Source organism: Ammospiza caudacuta, chromosome 3 (genome assembly GCF_027887145.1).
Source record: "Ammospiza caudacuta isolate bAmmCau1 chromosome 3, bAmmCau1.pri, whole genome shotgun sequence".
Taxonomy (NCBI): domain Eukaryota; kingdom Metazoa; phylum Chordata; class Aves; order Passeriformes; family Passerellidae; genus Ammospiza; species Ammospiza caudacuta.
The window spans coordinates 50,362,815-50,376,695 of NC_080595.1; the positions used below are offsets into that span (position 1 = coordinate 50,362,815).

At 38.0% G+C, this 13,881-nt stretch overlaps 1 protein-coding gene across 1 annotated transcript in view; it reads left to right on the forward strand.

The window, feature by feature from the left end:
- WDR64 (WD repeat domain 64) overlaps positions 1–13,881 on the forward strand; it is a 57,324-nt gene that overhangs the window by 19,448 nt on the left and 23,995 nt on the right. The window contains 2 exon segments of the mRNA XM_058802522.1: positions 1,444–1,583; positions 11,846–11,947. Coding sequence (XP_058658505.1) covers positions 1,444–1,583; positions 11,846–11,947 — 242 coding nt within the window.

Below are 13,881 nucleotides of genomic sequence, written 5' to 3' on the forward strand. Positions count from 1 at the left end.
GTCACAAAGGTTCTGCTGGCTTGCAGGACATGTCTGGGACAGCCTGACATAAGAGTTTGAAGGAAGTGAGCAGGGATGTCGACCACATTCTGAAGTTCCCGCATCCGAAAGGGCTTCATAAACCATTTGTGCAGTTATAACCCATTTAGGCTACTTCCTGCCATGCTTACAGCAAATACAGATTGCCTAGGGTAGTTTTGCCTAAAAAAGAATTACTTCCCCTTGAAGTTGCAGGACAGTCAGGTACCTACTCCTGGCCTTCCTTTCCTTTGCAGAAGTTCTCCCTCCATTCTGCTGATACAGCTGTTTGCATAGTTGAATTCTCAGTCACACTTGTGAGCTGGCATAAATCAAAATGGCTTTCTGTTGTAGCTATTTTAAGAGTAGATCATTCCTTCAGTGAGCCTGTCTCATTTAGAAAGAAGCCACATAAACAGCAGAATCAATTTAACTGACAGAACAATATTATTGAATGGAGGAGAAGGGAGATGAGGTGCTGCTAAACAAATCACATCTTGCTGCATTAAGAAGAAAAGGAACAGATTTCTGTAGAGAGAAATTGAGGGACTGACTAATGACAGTAGGTTGAACAAGCTTAAGGAAGATTATTAACATAATTGAGCTGAGCGCTTAACATAATTGAGCTGGTTCTCTTGGGACATATACTTCCTAGTCTGTGGGTTTTTTTGCTTTTTGCTCTTCAATTTCAGCTGAGAGAAAAGTAGAACTCAAGCAGAAGTTTAGACAAAATGTGGCTGTTTAATTTATTGTGTGTCAAAATAAACTGTCCAGCTAGATGCATACAATTCATACAATTGCAATATTTGCCAGGAATTGAAAGTTGAAATACATTTTCAACATCCTTATGTTTTGAAATATTTATGGAAACTATTAGCAAAATAGTACCAAACATTCACCTATAATACAATCAAAGAATATTCCTTAAATTGTAGGCAAATTCAAAATCTGAACACACAAATAAGTATTAAATACCTAATTCTTGTTTACTTTGCTACAAACTCAATCATCAGTGGTCACTTTTTTCTGTCTGCCCTCAAGTTTCATGCCCACTTCTTTCTGGATGTTCACCTTCATCCATAAAGGAGGTTATTCCTTTGTGTCCTGTTGTATTTTTGTTAAAGTAGTCTGCTCCTCTGGGACTAGTCCACATAGTCTCATTCACTGTCCCTGCCATTCCTTTAGCAAAATAAAATGGCTTTGAAAAGCTAATCAGTTGTACATTTTTAATATGTGTTTGTGATTAAATACTGAAACATAAGCTGCAATCCAGCCCTTAGAATGAAAAATTCACATCCTTATGTGGGAGTAGTCTACCCAATTGAAAGGATGTATGAACACTAAGCTTTCTCAATTACAAATCTTATTTGTAATACAAGTTACTATTCAATCTTTCTGACTATATATTAATTTATTTTCTTTCAGGTAATGACAGAATCCTTCGTTTGTGGAATCCTGTTGTTAATTTTAGTCCTACAGGGAAGCTGTTTGGACACAAACATGGTATTGTGGAAATTGTGACGAATGAGAAAGATCAACATGTCATCAGCCTCTCCTGTGCAAAGGTAAAACACTTTTCTGAACCTCAAGGAAACAGGGCTGGAAGAAGGATCCAGAGAAGTCCAGGCCTGTCAGCCTAACATCAGTGCCCCACAAAGCTATGGAACAGAAGATCTGGAGCAATCACACAGCATATACAGGAGAACAAAGGGATCCGGCCCAGCCAGCACAGGTTTAGGAAAGGCAGGTCCTCCCTGACTAACCTGGTCTCCATTTATGAGCAGGTGACCCACCTGGTGGGTGAGGGTAAGGCTATGGTTGTTCTCTGCGTGCACTTCAGCAAAGCCTTTGGGACTGTCTCCCATGGCATTCTCCTGGAAAAGCTGTCAGCCCACAGCTTGCACAGGTGCACCTCTGCTGCATTAAGAACTGATTGGATGGCCAGGCCCAGAGGGTGGTGGTGAACAGTGCCACATCCAGTTGGGGACCAGTCTCTAGAGGTGACCCCAGGGTTTAGTGTTGGGTCTAGACCTGTTCAATATCCCTATTGATGGTCAGGATGAGGGCACCAAGTGCACCCTTAGTAAATTCACAGACATCACCAAGTTGGGGGAGTGTTGATCTGCTGGAGGGGAGGAGGGCTCTGCAGAGGGATCTGAAGAGACTGGATTATGGGCCAAGGCCAGCAGTATGAGGTTCAATAAGACCAAGTGTCAGGTCCTGCACTTCAGCCACAACAAACCCAGGCAGCATTACATGCTTGGGAAAGAGTGGCTGAAAGCTGCCCAGCACAAAAGGACCTGGGGTTACTGGTCAACAGCGGCTGAACTCAGCTGGGAATGTGCTGACATGGCCAAGAAGGCCAGTGGCATCCTGATCTGGATCAGCAAGACCAGGGTAGTGATTGTCCCCCTGTACTCAGCAGTGGTGAGGCCACACCTCAAATCCTGTGTTCAGTGTGGGCCCCTCACTTTAGGAGGGGCATTGAGGTGTTGGAGCATGTCCAGAGAAGGGCAGTGGGGCTGGTGAAGGGTCTGGAGTGCAAGTCCTGTGAGGAGCACCTGAGAGTGCTGGGGGTGTTTAGCCTGGAATAAAAAGGAGGCTGAGGGGAAACCTTATCACTCTCTACTGGTGCCTGAAAGGAGGCTGTAGCCAGGTGGGGATCAGTCAGCCTCTTCTTCCAGGCAACTAGAAATAGGACAAGGGGAAGTGGCCTTACACTGTACCAGGGGAGGTTTAGGTTTAATATCAGGAAGAATTATCCACAGAAAGGGTTGGTAAACACTGGAATGGGTTGCCCCAGGAGGTGGTGGAATCACCATCACTGGAAGTGGTAAGAAACAACTGGACACGTCACTTAATGCCATGATCTGATTGACAAGGCAGTGCTTGCTCAGAGGCTGGACTTTGTGATCTTGGAGGTCTTTCCAACCTAAATGACTCTGTGAAATCAATGTTATAAATTGAAGTAGGAATCTGGTTTTGAGTAAGTACTTCTGATAGTAATTAATTATCACTTTATTTATTTTAATAAAAAAGGTTTAGCTTAAAATTTCCAAAATATTTTATGTTGAGAAACAAGACTAGAGTGCAACTATTTCACATATTATCTTCACAAATGTGACAAAAGAATGCTTACAATAGTAGATATTAATTCTGATAATTTCTGTATTACTTTAGCAACTGGCAGATTTAAAACAGAACATGTAATTAAGTGCTTCATTCAGTAGTGATCACCTGCAAAAATTTCCTACAGTTCTTTTGCACTTCTCTCTTCCTCCCAGCCTCCTAAATCTATAGGTGGTGTTTTTCTGGTGACTCTATATATCATGTTCAACTATTGATCTCTTTCTCACCAGTGTCTTTTACAAGGCTTACTGTTCCAAAGCAATGACCATAAACAGGAATGCTAATAAAATCAATAATAGCACTTATTCCACCAAATATTGCAAGATTCTGCTGGTAAGAGATGGGTATACGAGAAGTGATTGGTGGAATCCTTGTGTTGGTTATTTATATGATTTGTCAAAATGAGACTTCTCAGGAGAGAATAAAAACTGTATGTGCAAACATAAGAGAGAAGTCCCTGAAGGAGTAGTTTTGAGTGGCTATAGAACTCTTTCAATGTGGTCCAATGAAATATTTTTGATATTTAACACTATTCAATATCCTTATTAAAATCTACAAGGATGGAGTGGAGAGGATAGGTACTAAATTAACCAGTTATACCAGACTGGTTAAAGCTGCAGGCCTTGAGCAGAAGTAGTAGAGTTTAGAATGGTCATTAAAATTGAAGGTATGATTATGGAAAATAGCTCCTATAAATCAATGAGGACCTAATGTAATTATTCTGCTGAGGTATCCTTCTATCTCAAAGGTTTCCAGATTTTTATTGAGTTATGTAGGAAATATTGCTGAACTATTTGTCCTGCCTGTGCCACTCCTCTGCTATAATTGCTTACTATTGCTCATTGTGGTGGCAGTAAATACCTCATTTTCACTTTTAAAATCTTATTCTTTAAAAACTCTGCTCATTTCTAAAATTAATACTAGCTGAAAATAAGTTATCAAAATTTCCCATCTTCACATAATCCTGGAGCCATAACCCTTCCCCCTTCCTCACTTCTATAAATCTATACTTGTCTGTTCTGTAGATACCTCTGTAGCTTTGCTACAGGAATACATTACTGTGAATTAAGGAGGGTTTAGGCAGATAGCCTCAAGTTATACATGTAGGAAAAATGAAGTAAGATGTGAGACATGACTTAAGGGGAATGAATGAGCATTAAGATACTTATGAAAAAGCACCTGAGAATAAAGCCCCTGGGGTAGTAAATGTACAAGATCTTCTGAGGCCCTTTGGGGCTTTTCTATTATTCAATATGATGATTTATGATAAAGCAAAATCTATTTTAAAAGTCTATAAGTATGTGGACATGTGATCCTAACTAAATATAGCTGAGTAGTGCCAATGACATCAGTAAGACCACTTGTAGCTGCAAATGAATATATGAAAGTTCGTTTTAATTAAAAGCCATGTGTGTTTAAATAGTGCAGTGAGTTATAAGGCTACAATTACACTTCTCAAAAAAAAATAAAAAGAAATAGACATAAATTCCTAGACTTTCAAGTGCCAGATAAATCGTGTGGTCATAGTGAAAACTATATCAAAAAAGAAAGAATCCCTCACAGAGGAGTCTATATATTGACTATCAAAGTGCTTATCACCCTGTACCTCAAACATGCACTCTAATGAAGATATATGGTATACTAAATAGCAGAAGGAGGTCAGCTATAACAGGATTGCTTCCAGCCTGCTTAGGGCACATTTGTGTTTCACAGAACCAGAAATTATATAAAGGTGTGCAGCTTGTCAGGGAACTTATAATGATACTTTAGAATTTAATTTGTTTCCACCTAAAAAACAAAGACCAGCCTGCTTTTTAATCTGCCTAGCATAAAAAATCAAAATAGTTTTCTATGTTTTGTTTCCATCTTTCAGTGACTGTCATACAGGAAGCAAAGGAAAAGCAAAATAAGGACAGTCTATATATCTTTACTGAAAATAAGTTAGAGACATGTCAATGATCTCATAGAAGCATTGAATACTAGCAAAACAAAATCTCTTTATATAGATTTTACAATATATGTTTGACCAAATAGCAGAACTAGAGGAAAAGCTTAGGAAAATTAAATTAACATTTTTTCAAAACATTCCCAAAATTGAATTTAACCTAAACCATATCCATATTAAAATAAAAGGGTTTTTATTGTGCCACTTTCAACTAAAGTTGCAAAATAAGGTGAAAAGTAGGGAGTAATTTTTTAAAATTAAGATCTGCAGTTGTTATGTTTGTTACATAATTGTTACATTTGAAGATTCAGACTGATGTTAAACTTATTACTATTTTTCTTGAACTGTATTGAAAAGTTCCTTGTCATTGTGAAGATATTTTTGTGCAATGTGAAATGTTCTCACAAGAATGTCTCTGCAGCCTGCATGCAGCTGATTTATACTATGGAGTTCAATGTAAGGGATCACCTTGGCTTTGGTTTCAGATTTGTGCTGCAGCAGTGCATTGCGATCTAAAGAAGTATTGGCTGAATTAAAGGCTCAAAAGCTGCAGTGAACGGTTTAAAGATACCACAAATCTTACAGATCTATTGCAAGAGTACTGGGGGATTTATTTAGTGTTAATAACCCTGGCTTCATACTATAGAACACAAATATATATATTGTGGTTTATACAAAGATGTAAAAATTAACAAATCTGAAACTGTGGTTTCGGAGCACTAGTGAAAAAATTAGAGATCATAGGAGATTTGTATTATAGTGGAAGAGCTAGTTTAGAAGATTCTTAACTCTAACAGTCTGAACATACCACAGCATGAAAAAGAGAGTAGATCCCAGGAGAAGGGAAGGGAGGCATCACTGTCTTAACTTTGTGAGGTAGATTCCAAAAGTACAGATCACTCAGCAGACCTTGGCTCTGTGCAAGCCCAGCTCAGCAATAACAAAAATCTCTCTATATTATCAACCTGTGTCCAGCACAAATCCAAAACACAGCCCCATACCAGCTACTGGGAAGAAAATTAACTTTACCCCAGTCAAAACTAGTATGCTTTACTAGATCAGTTCTGCTTTTGTCAGCAGAAGAAACATCTGAGCGGTGCTGTCTTCTTCTTGGAGCAGACTTCCTGATTTACTCTCTGGCATTTTCACCAATATGCAATACAGCTTTCTGGAGAGCGTTAAAGAAACCTCTGTGATATTTAATCTAACTGAAAACAAGTTGTCCTGAGCCAGTAATAACAAAAAAAATTACCACAACAATTAAGGAACTATTTTAGAATTTGAATTCAAACCATCGTTCTATTTAAGAAAATTAAGATTTCTCTAACTATTCCAGCACATAAGCATTTTGTTTGCTCCAACATTATAAGGATTTCTTGATAGGACTAATTATTAGTAAAAAGTTGTCAGGCAGCTATTAAAAATTTTCAAATTCTCCTGTCACAAAAATTCAACTTATTTTTTTGGGTTTATAACATAAGAATTAGGCAGAGGCATTGAATTGTATATCATTTCTGTATGACTTTTAGTCATATGAATTAATATTTCCTTAATAGTGACATTGAGGAAGAGGGAAGGGCCCTGGCAAGAATTTTCATATTTCTGCGTTGCTGAACCTGCTTTGGAGTATAATATTAATGGAAACAAGTTTGTTTTGATCTTCCAGTTTGTGAATACCTTGGAGATAACAGTTTGCATAGGTACAGTTACAGCTGTATTCCACAGGCATGTCATTTTCTTCAGCAGTTCAGTTACATGAATTTACAAGAAGATCTGAAATACTGATCTGTGTGTTTCTAATCATAGGAACATTCTCTGAGTCTTGTTTTGAGATTTCCCACGATCACAATTGTATGTTAAATTATATACCACAGACCAACATGAGCTACATTCATCGCAATTACGCTTAGAGTGTGTCTGTCTTGACTTACATTTTGGTTGAAAATATTTCCAAAAAATAATTACTTTTAAATTTGTCTGAAGATATTAACTCATCCCTTGTGTCATTGTAACAAAATATGGACTCAGGCTTGCATATATACATGGACTCTTTGTAAAGTGTCGTCATGTTATAGGCATAGATTAGATTATTGGCATAAAAGTAAAAGCATATGTATATGACAGTAAATGCAAATGTATATAACTCTTTGATTGGTATTATTCTGAAGAAGCCACTAAAGCAATTTTCAAGAAACATTTTTTCTAAGATGACTGCCAAAGCCTATCTCTAGATTTATGATTGTAATACCATTGATATTTGTCATGTGGGATCTATAAAAAAGGAATGAGTGATTATTTTATACTGTTAGAACTATTTTGCACCTTTTCTTTGCAAATTAAAATAATATGGCTTTTTCAAGCACTGAAGCAACATCTTTTTTATTGACAAAAAATGCTGGTAGAATACATTAAGTCCTTTAAAAAAGCCAGTTTTGGACTTGGAATTTCAGCTAACCAGCGTCCTCAGATGCTTCAAGATACACTTGAAAGACAATGAATTATGACATCAGTTTGATGTTTCAAGCAGGCAAGGCAAGATTGTCCGGTATAAAGGTACTTGATCCGCCACTAATGCATTTTTCTACAACTACCAGTACTCTTAAGTTAATAGAAATTGCTATAGTTGCTTGGGTTGGTTTTTTCCTGTTGGGCCTAATAAACAGAACAATTGCTTTTACAGAGTATATGGTAATATGAGAACAGTCTGTGGGGTAAAGAAATAACAGAAAACTGACTTGATGCTTCAGCACAGATAGAAGAATATTGCATAGGAAATCTCTTCTGTGTTTATTGTTTTCTGCTCCTTCAGCTGACTCGGTCCTTCATTGCCCCTGTCTCTCTATAGTTTGCCCATTCTTACTTTTATCCTGGCTCAAGAAGCATTTATTACTTCATTTTTTTCATATTACAGAACTGATTTAATACATTCAGGAAGCATCCAGGGGGGAAAGAACACTCGTAGGCACAGGGGCTATTAAACCTGGAGATATGGCAGGAAGCTGTTCATTATCTGAAGGATGATCTTACACTCTGTGGAAACAAGGAGCTAAGGCTAATGGCAGAGACCAGACCTGACCAGCTATTCCAGACTGACAAGAGTTAGTCCAAGTGGAATAGCTCCTGTACTGAAAGGCTGTAAAGCAACGACAGCCATTCTCTCTCAGTGCAGAGTAGGGATTCACAACTTGAACAGTGGAGGCTACAACTCCATGTCTTGCCTACTTGAGTTGTCAGTGGAAGTCAGAAAGCCAAAATTTACTTCACTAGGTGTCTCATTGACCTTGTCTCTCAATATCTCCAGTGATGGGTTTGGTTGAATTAGACCACCTGAGTGAGTCAGAACAACATTTCAGCCTCCAGGCTTCAATTCATTAAAAGTTTTGTTTGATGATCAGTAGGGCTAATATAAGGACTATATTCCCAGTCTATAAAACACTGTACAGTATCATTTGTAAGCACAAACCCCTTGTTTTAAACAAGAGAAATCACTGTTCTTTTGGTTTTTTTCTTTTTAAAAGTAATTTTCTTTTTGGTAGCTAAAGACCAATACACACATTTACACATCACAGGAGAGTAGTGCAATAAGCAGGAATTTCTCATATCTTCATTCTGGGGCATGGGAGAGTTTCATGCCATTCATAATTTCTTTAAAATCTAATGATGCAACCACATAGGCATTTCCTTGCTAAAATTTGCCTATCCTAAAGTAGCTCTGTTGCACACATGTTAGCTTTACTGTTACACAACCTAAGGGTAGATTTTTAGCATTTCAGAGAAGATAAAGGGGGGCAAGATATGTTATTAGTTTTTTCATTTTCTGACTTTTGCAAATTTACTCAAGCCTTGATGTTATCAGTCTCCTGTCCTCTGTCTCCTGATCTGCTTAATATCGGCTGGGCGATATCCCTGTGGGAAGTCATAAGTGTCTTTGTCAGTCTGGAGCTGAGCAGGTGATTGTATCAGTGCCTGTTAGTATGACTGTCTGTCTAAGCAGTTTTGAAAGCACATGATATTGTTATAAGGATATATTTATAGTACAGTCATTTGTCTTCCTGAAAAATGAGAGCAACTGGGCTGGAAACACACTGCTTAATTTATGTCAAACCATTGCTAATCACAGCATTACTGGAACGTACTGTATAACAGTATTAAATTTAATCTAGATAATTTGAAAAAGAGGCACTTGGGAAATCTGTTCCAGTCATCCTTCACAAAAATTATGTGGCCATCTATATTAGACACAGTTTTTGTTTACAGCTTTGAAACCAAAGTTTTCTTATTGCTGTGCCTTTATTCTCTTTGGTTTGTTTGTTTCTCCCAGATATTAAGAATTTTATTCTTCTCTTATATTGCATAAACCTTCAATAGCACTGAATATTCTTCAGACTTCTCATGTAAGATACTCAATTTTCTGTAATTTCCTGTCCCATTTTCTAATATTCAAATCACTCTGTGCCTTAGATAGTCAAAAAAAACTAACCAAACAAACAAACAAACAAACAAAAAAAAACACTACAAAACCCTACAGAAGTCTCAAGGGAGATCTCTTTCATGTAGATAAATACTGGAAGGGAAAGTGTAAAGAAGATGGCACCAGGATCTTTTCAGTGACTCCCAGTGACCAGAACAAAGACAATGAATACTTAAACAGGAGATTCTTTCTTCTAAAGAAAGAAATATTTCTTTACTGTGAGGGAGTCCAAGCACAGACACAGGATCCCCAGAGAGGTTGTGGAATCTCTCTCCTTGGAGATATTTCAAATCCCTTTGGACATGGCCCTGCTCTATGTGGCCTAAATGAGCCATGGTATAAGACAAGGTGTTCTCCAAAAGTCCCTTCCAACCACAATTGTTGGTATTCCATGAAAAAATAAAATTACTTCAAAAACTTTGTCTAAGGTGAGATAATCATTCTAAGATTGGTTGAAGATTGACAGGAGGAACCTGACTGGTTTTTAACTGTTTTGATTCAGGTATCCATGGGCAGCCACCTCTGTCCTATACCTCTAGTTTCCTGTTTCTGAGCCCCACACCATCTACATATCCACTGAAGCTGTTCTCCAGAAGTGTTGAGTGTTATTTTGTCTTTGCAGCAGAGTTCAGGAATGTCTATTGTCAGCACATCCTGCACACAGTACAGAGACAAGACATGCAGAGCATTTATACCCTTCAATAGCAGCACCCAGTAAATATCTTTCAGGCTCATTACTATGTAATTAGACTCATTACTGCATACAACAGTTTGTTTTCTTTCCAGCAACCCTTCAGGTTTGGGAAAAGTAAGTAATTTTCTATACTACCCCATTAATGGTATTATCTGAGAAAGTGATCTGAAATCCTCATAATTTTGTACTTTGTCAAGTTGCTATCTCAGTAAGGCAGTAGATATAGTACTGGCTGCTGCACCACATTACGTTAATGTGATTAGAACTAAATCCTTCTTGCCTTAACCTCACAAATAATCCCATTGACATTCATTTTTTCCTAAGTCTTCTTACTGTGACAGGGAGTTGTAGCACCTTGCAGGATCACCTTCAGGGATCACAAGACACATATAGGCACTCTCTGCAGATAACTTGGGTAACACAGTAAGCAGAACTGCAGTTTGACATTCATGCCTGGTGATTTTTGTCTTTGAGGCCTCCAACGTTCTAGATGAATTTGTGAATTATTTCATTTAGACCATGGAGCCTTAAATGACCCTCTCAAACAAGTGAACAGGGTAGCAAATAGGAGCAGATAAACTAAATGCTTCAACAAAAAATCCACCTCCATTGTTCCTCACTTTTCCTGCCTATGCCTACAGTGAATACTGTGGCTAGCACAACTTCTTTCTGCCCCACGAGTGGTTGGATTTTGGATTTTCCTGCATGAGTGTTTTTTCATAAGTCTTTTTAAAGGCTTTCAGTATCACTATTCTGTAAAACAGAGGAAAGTTGGCTTCTTCAAAAAACAAATATTCTTTAACTTTCAAAAGTATCAGCAGAATGTGAGTTTGGAAGAACTAAAAGAAAGTTTCTGTTTTCTCTAGAGAGTTATTGAGATATTTCCCATAGAACAGTGTTTTAAAGTCACTTATTCTTAACTAGCAGAAACTGGAAGGGATTATGCTTTGGTGGGGGAAGAGGGAGGGGCAAAAGCTGAACTTCTTTAGTCCTTATCTATCTCAGTTAATTGCAGACAGAAAGGAGAACAGGATTTACTTCTTCCAAAGTCAAAGCATATTTCCACAGTAGTGTCTTCATAGAAACCTGGCAAGAGATAAGTGTTCCCAAGCCTGTACATTATTGTCCTGAGAACAAGTAAAAAATTTATTTACCAATTTTTCTGGCCTTATTTCTCATATTTTTTCTATTTCCCTCTGCTCTTCACATTTTAGTTGTTAAGAATGAATTTTTTGTCTTCTGTCTGTCTTTGAGTGTATTGACAAAAATATGAGAGGTGTGTTACTAGTTTTACATGCTCATAAAACAAAGGCTTCAGAGCCAATGGAAAAGATTGCTCAGACTTTTTTCTATGTTCTGAGTTTTAGGGTGTGAAGGAAGGTCGTGCTCAAGAGGAAAATGTTTATGAGTGCAAATATAGGCATTTAAATTTTTCAGGGGATGTCAGAAGGCTCAGAGTGGGTCTCAGTGGCAAGAAGTCCCACTGAATTCTGGGGCAATTTGGTTCCCAATTTTTTATCAGTGTCTGTGGAAATTCCCTCTGTAACTATGTGATTTTGCCATTGGGTTGAAAAATGAATGACACAAGAAGAGCCCGTGAGAACAGAGGGAACTGTTCCATATTGCAGTCCTGGAGAGGATAATAAAGTGGTTTTCTGGGGCTGTTGCAGCCAAGATAAAGAGATGCGGTGTGCATTCCTTGAATGCCCCTGTGTGCCAGATACCAACTGTGTGGAGAAGGCTGGTCACAATGCTCTGCTAGCTCTTAAAAAAGTGTGTCTGTGGATCAAAGCCAATTCTGCCGACAACTAAACCAAGCAAAGTTTGGTTAATTAATGTAAGGTACTATTGTAGAAGTAATGTTGCTGGAATTACAGCTCAGCTTTCCCTATAAAGTTGAAACAGTGGGTTGTTTCCAATAGTATTTGAAGCACCTTCTTTCCACATTCCTTCTCCTCCCTAATATGTTTTGCTTGCTTGTATGTAGTCTGTATTTTGCATTTCAGAAGACACAGTCCAAAAGCACTTTGCCATCAAGAATATGCTCTCAGAGGTTTTCGGGGATTCCTGGTATTTCTCAGGCTGCTGTGGGAAATTCTTCAATAAATAAGTAGGACAGTAAAGTTAGTAGTTACACAACACTCCTAAGGCAACTGCCCCTAGCCACTTGCTAATTTCTAAATAAGCGTGCCTTTTGTTGCCTCTCTTCATGCATGGCTTCATCATGCACAGTCTGTGTGCTGACGTGGATGAGCAGCACTGATGTTGTGTCTCGTGGCCACGCTGGTGATGCCGTGTGTGGGAGTTAGTCATGTGGAACTCATGTTTGTGTAATCTCCCCATCCCTGCCCACGGGCTGGGAAAAGAAGGCAGCCATAAGGCAGGGAAGAGATTTATGAATGCTGCAATGTATCTAGGTTTTTTGCTGTCACTTTAAGTGACTGCATTTTCTTAATGTGCTGCTGGCCTTAACAGCGGAACAAGCAGCAAGAAATAGCATAGGAAGCTCTTACTTATATGCTCTTGTGCTATAAAAACATCTTATCTTTTTATTGCCTTGATATTATATCAAACCCATGTCTCACTTTTTGACCAAGTGAACTTGAATAGTCCATTACACTATTAGAATTGTCTTTCTTCATTTTTGTTTTGTGTAATTTCACTAACACTGTAACATATCTGGGTGATGCTTATGGGAAGGTTTATCTTTGTTCAGTGACTTATTATTTTCACCTGACTGTAGTATCTCCACTTTTACTTAATTTTCAGATCTTACCCCTGTTTTACATGCTCTAGTTGTGAGTGTATCAAAATTGACCTTGGAGATCCACCTGTGATATTGCCCTAACTTTCTCAATTCTCATCATCGATCCTTCTTTCAATTTTTGCTGGTCTACTGTTCAGCTGGATAAAGGGCATCATGATTTTTTCCTATTCATATGGATTTCCTGTTTCAAGACTTCTCAATGACTGTTTTGCTCTTCACAGGCTTTAGAAATTGTATGTCTGAGTAAACTCTGAAATGTAATCGGAAGTCAATCAGAGGAATGTGATGGACATGGTTCTTTTGACTCAGTACTATCTCAGGGAAAATTTATTCTCAGTAAAATGTTCTTTAGAGTCCTTTCTTTTTGAGTTTTCCTGAAAAAAACCCAAAATATTAAGGAGAAATTCTCTTCTACTTAACCTGAAACACTTGTGTATGAATTTCTCTCTGGTGCCAAAGGTGATTAAACACTGACTGATGTATCCATTCCTTTTCTTCTCTTCCTTTTCAGAATTCTGGTGGATCCACTGTAACATCCTTTAAAATCAGGTTGCGACTTTTGTCAAGGCCCACAACACTCAGAGTATTGATGAGTGTTGATGTTGTGTCTTTGTGTTAAAATCCCAATTAAAAGTGAAGCCATCAGAATAGCACAGTTGAATGAATAAAATAACTTGCACAAATGCCTACATACAATTCACCAGTTATGGCAGCTGACTAAGTTGAATCGCAGGCAGATGCAATGACAGAATAACTTTTGAGAGAAAAGTAAAATTATCTTGCAGAGAAATACACCGCACTAAAGGCCATGGGATCTAAAGGCCATACTAAAGGCAATGAGAAATTAAATCATGATT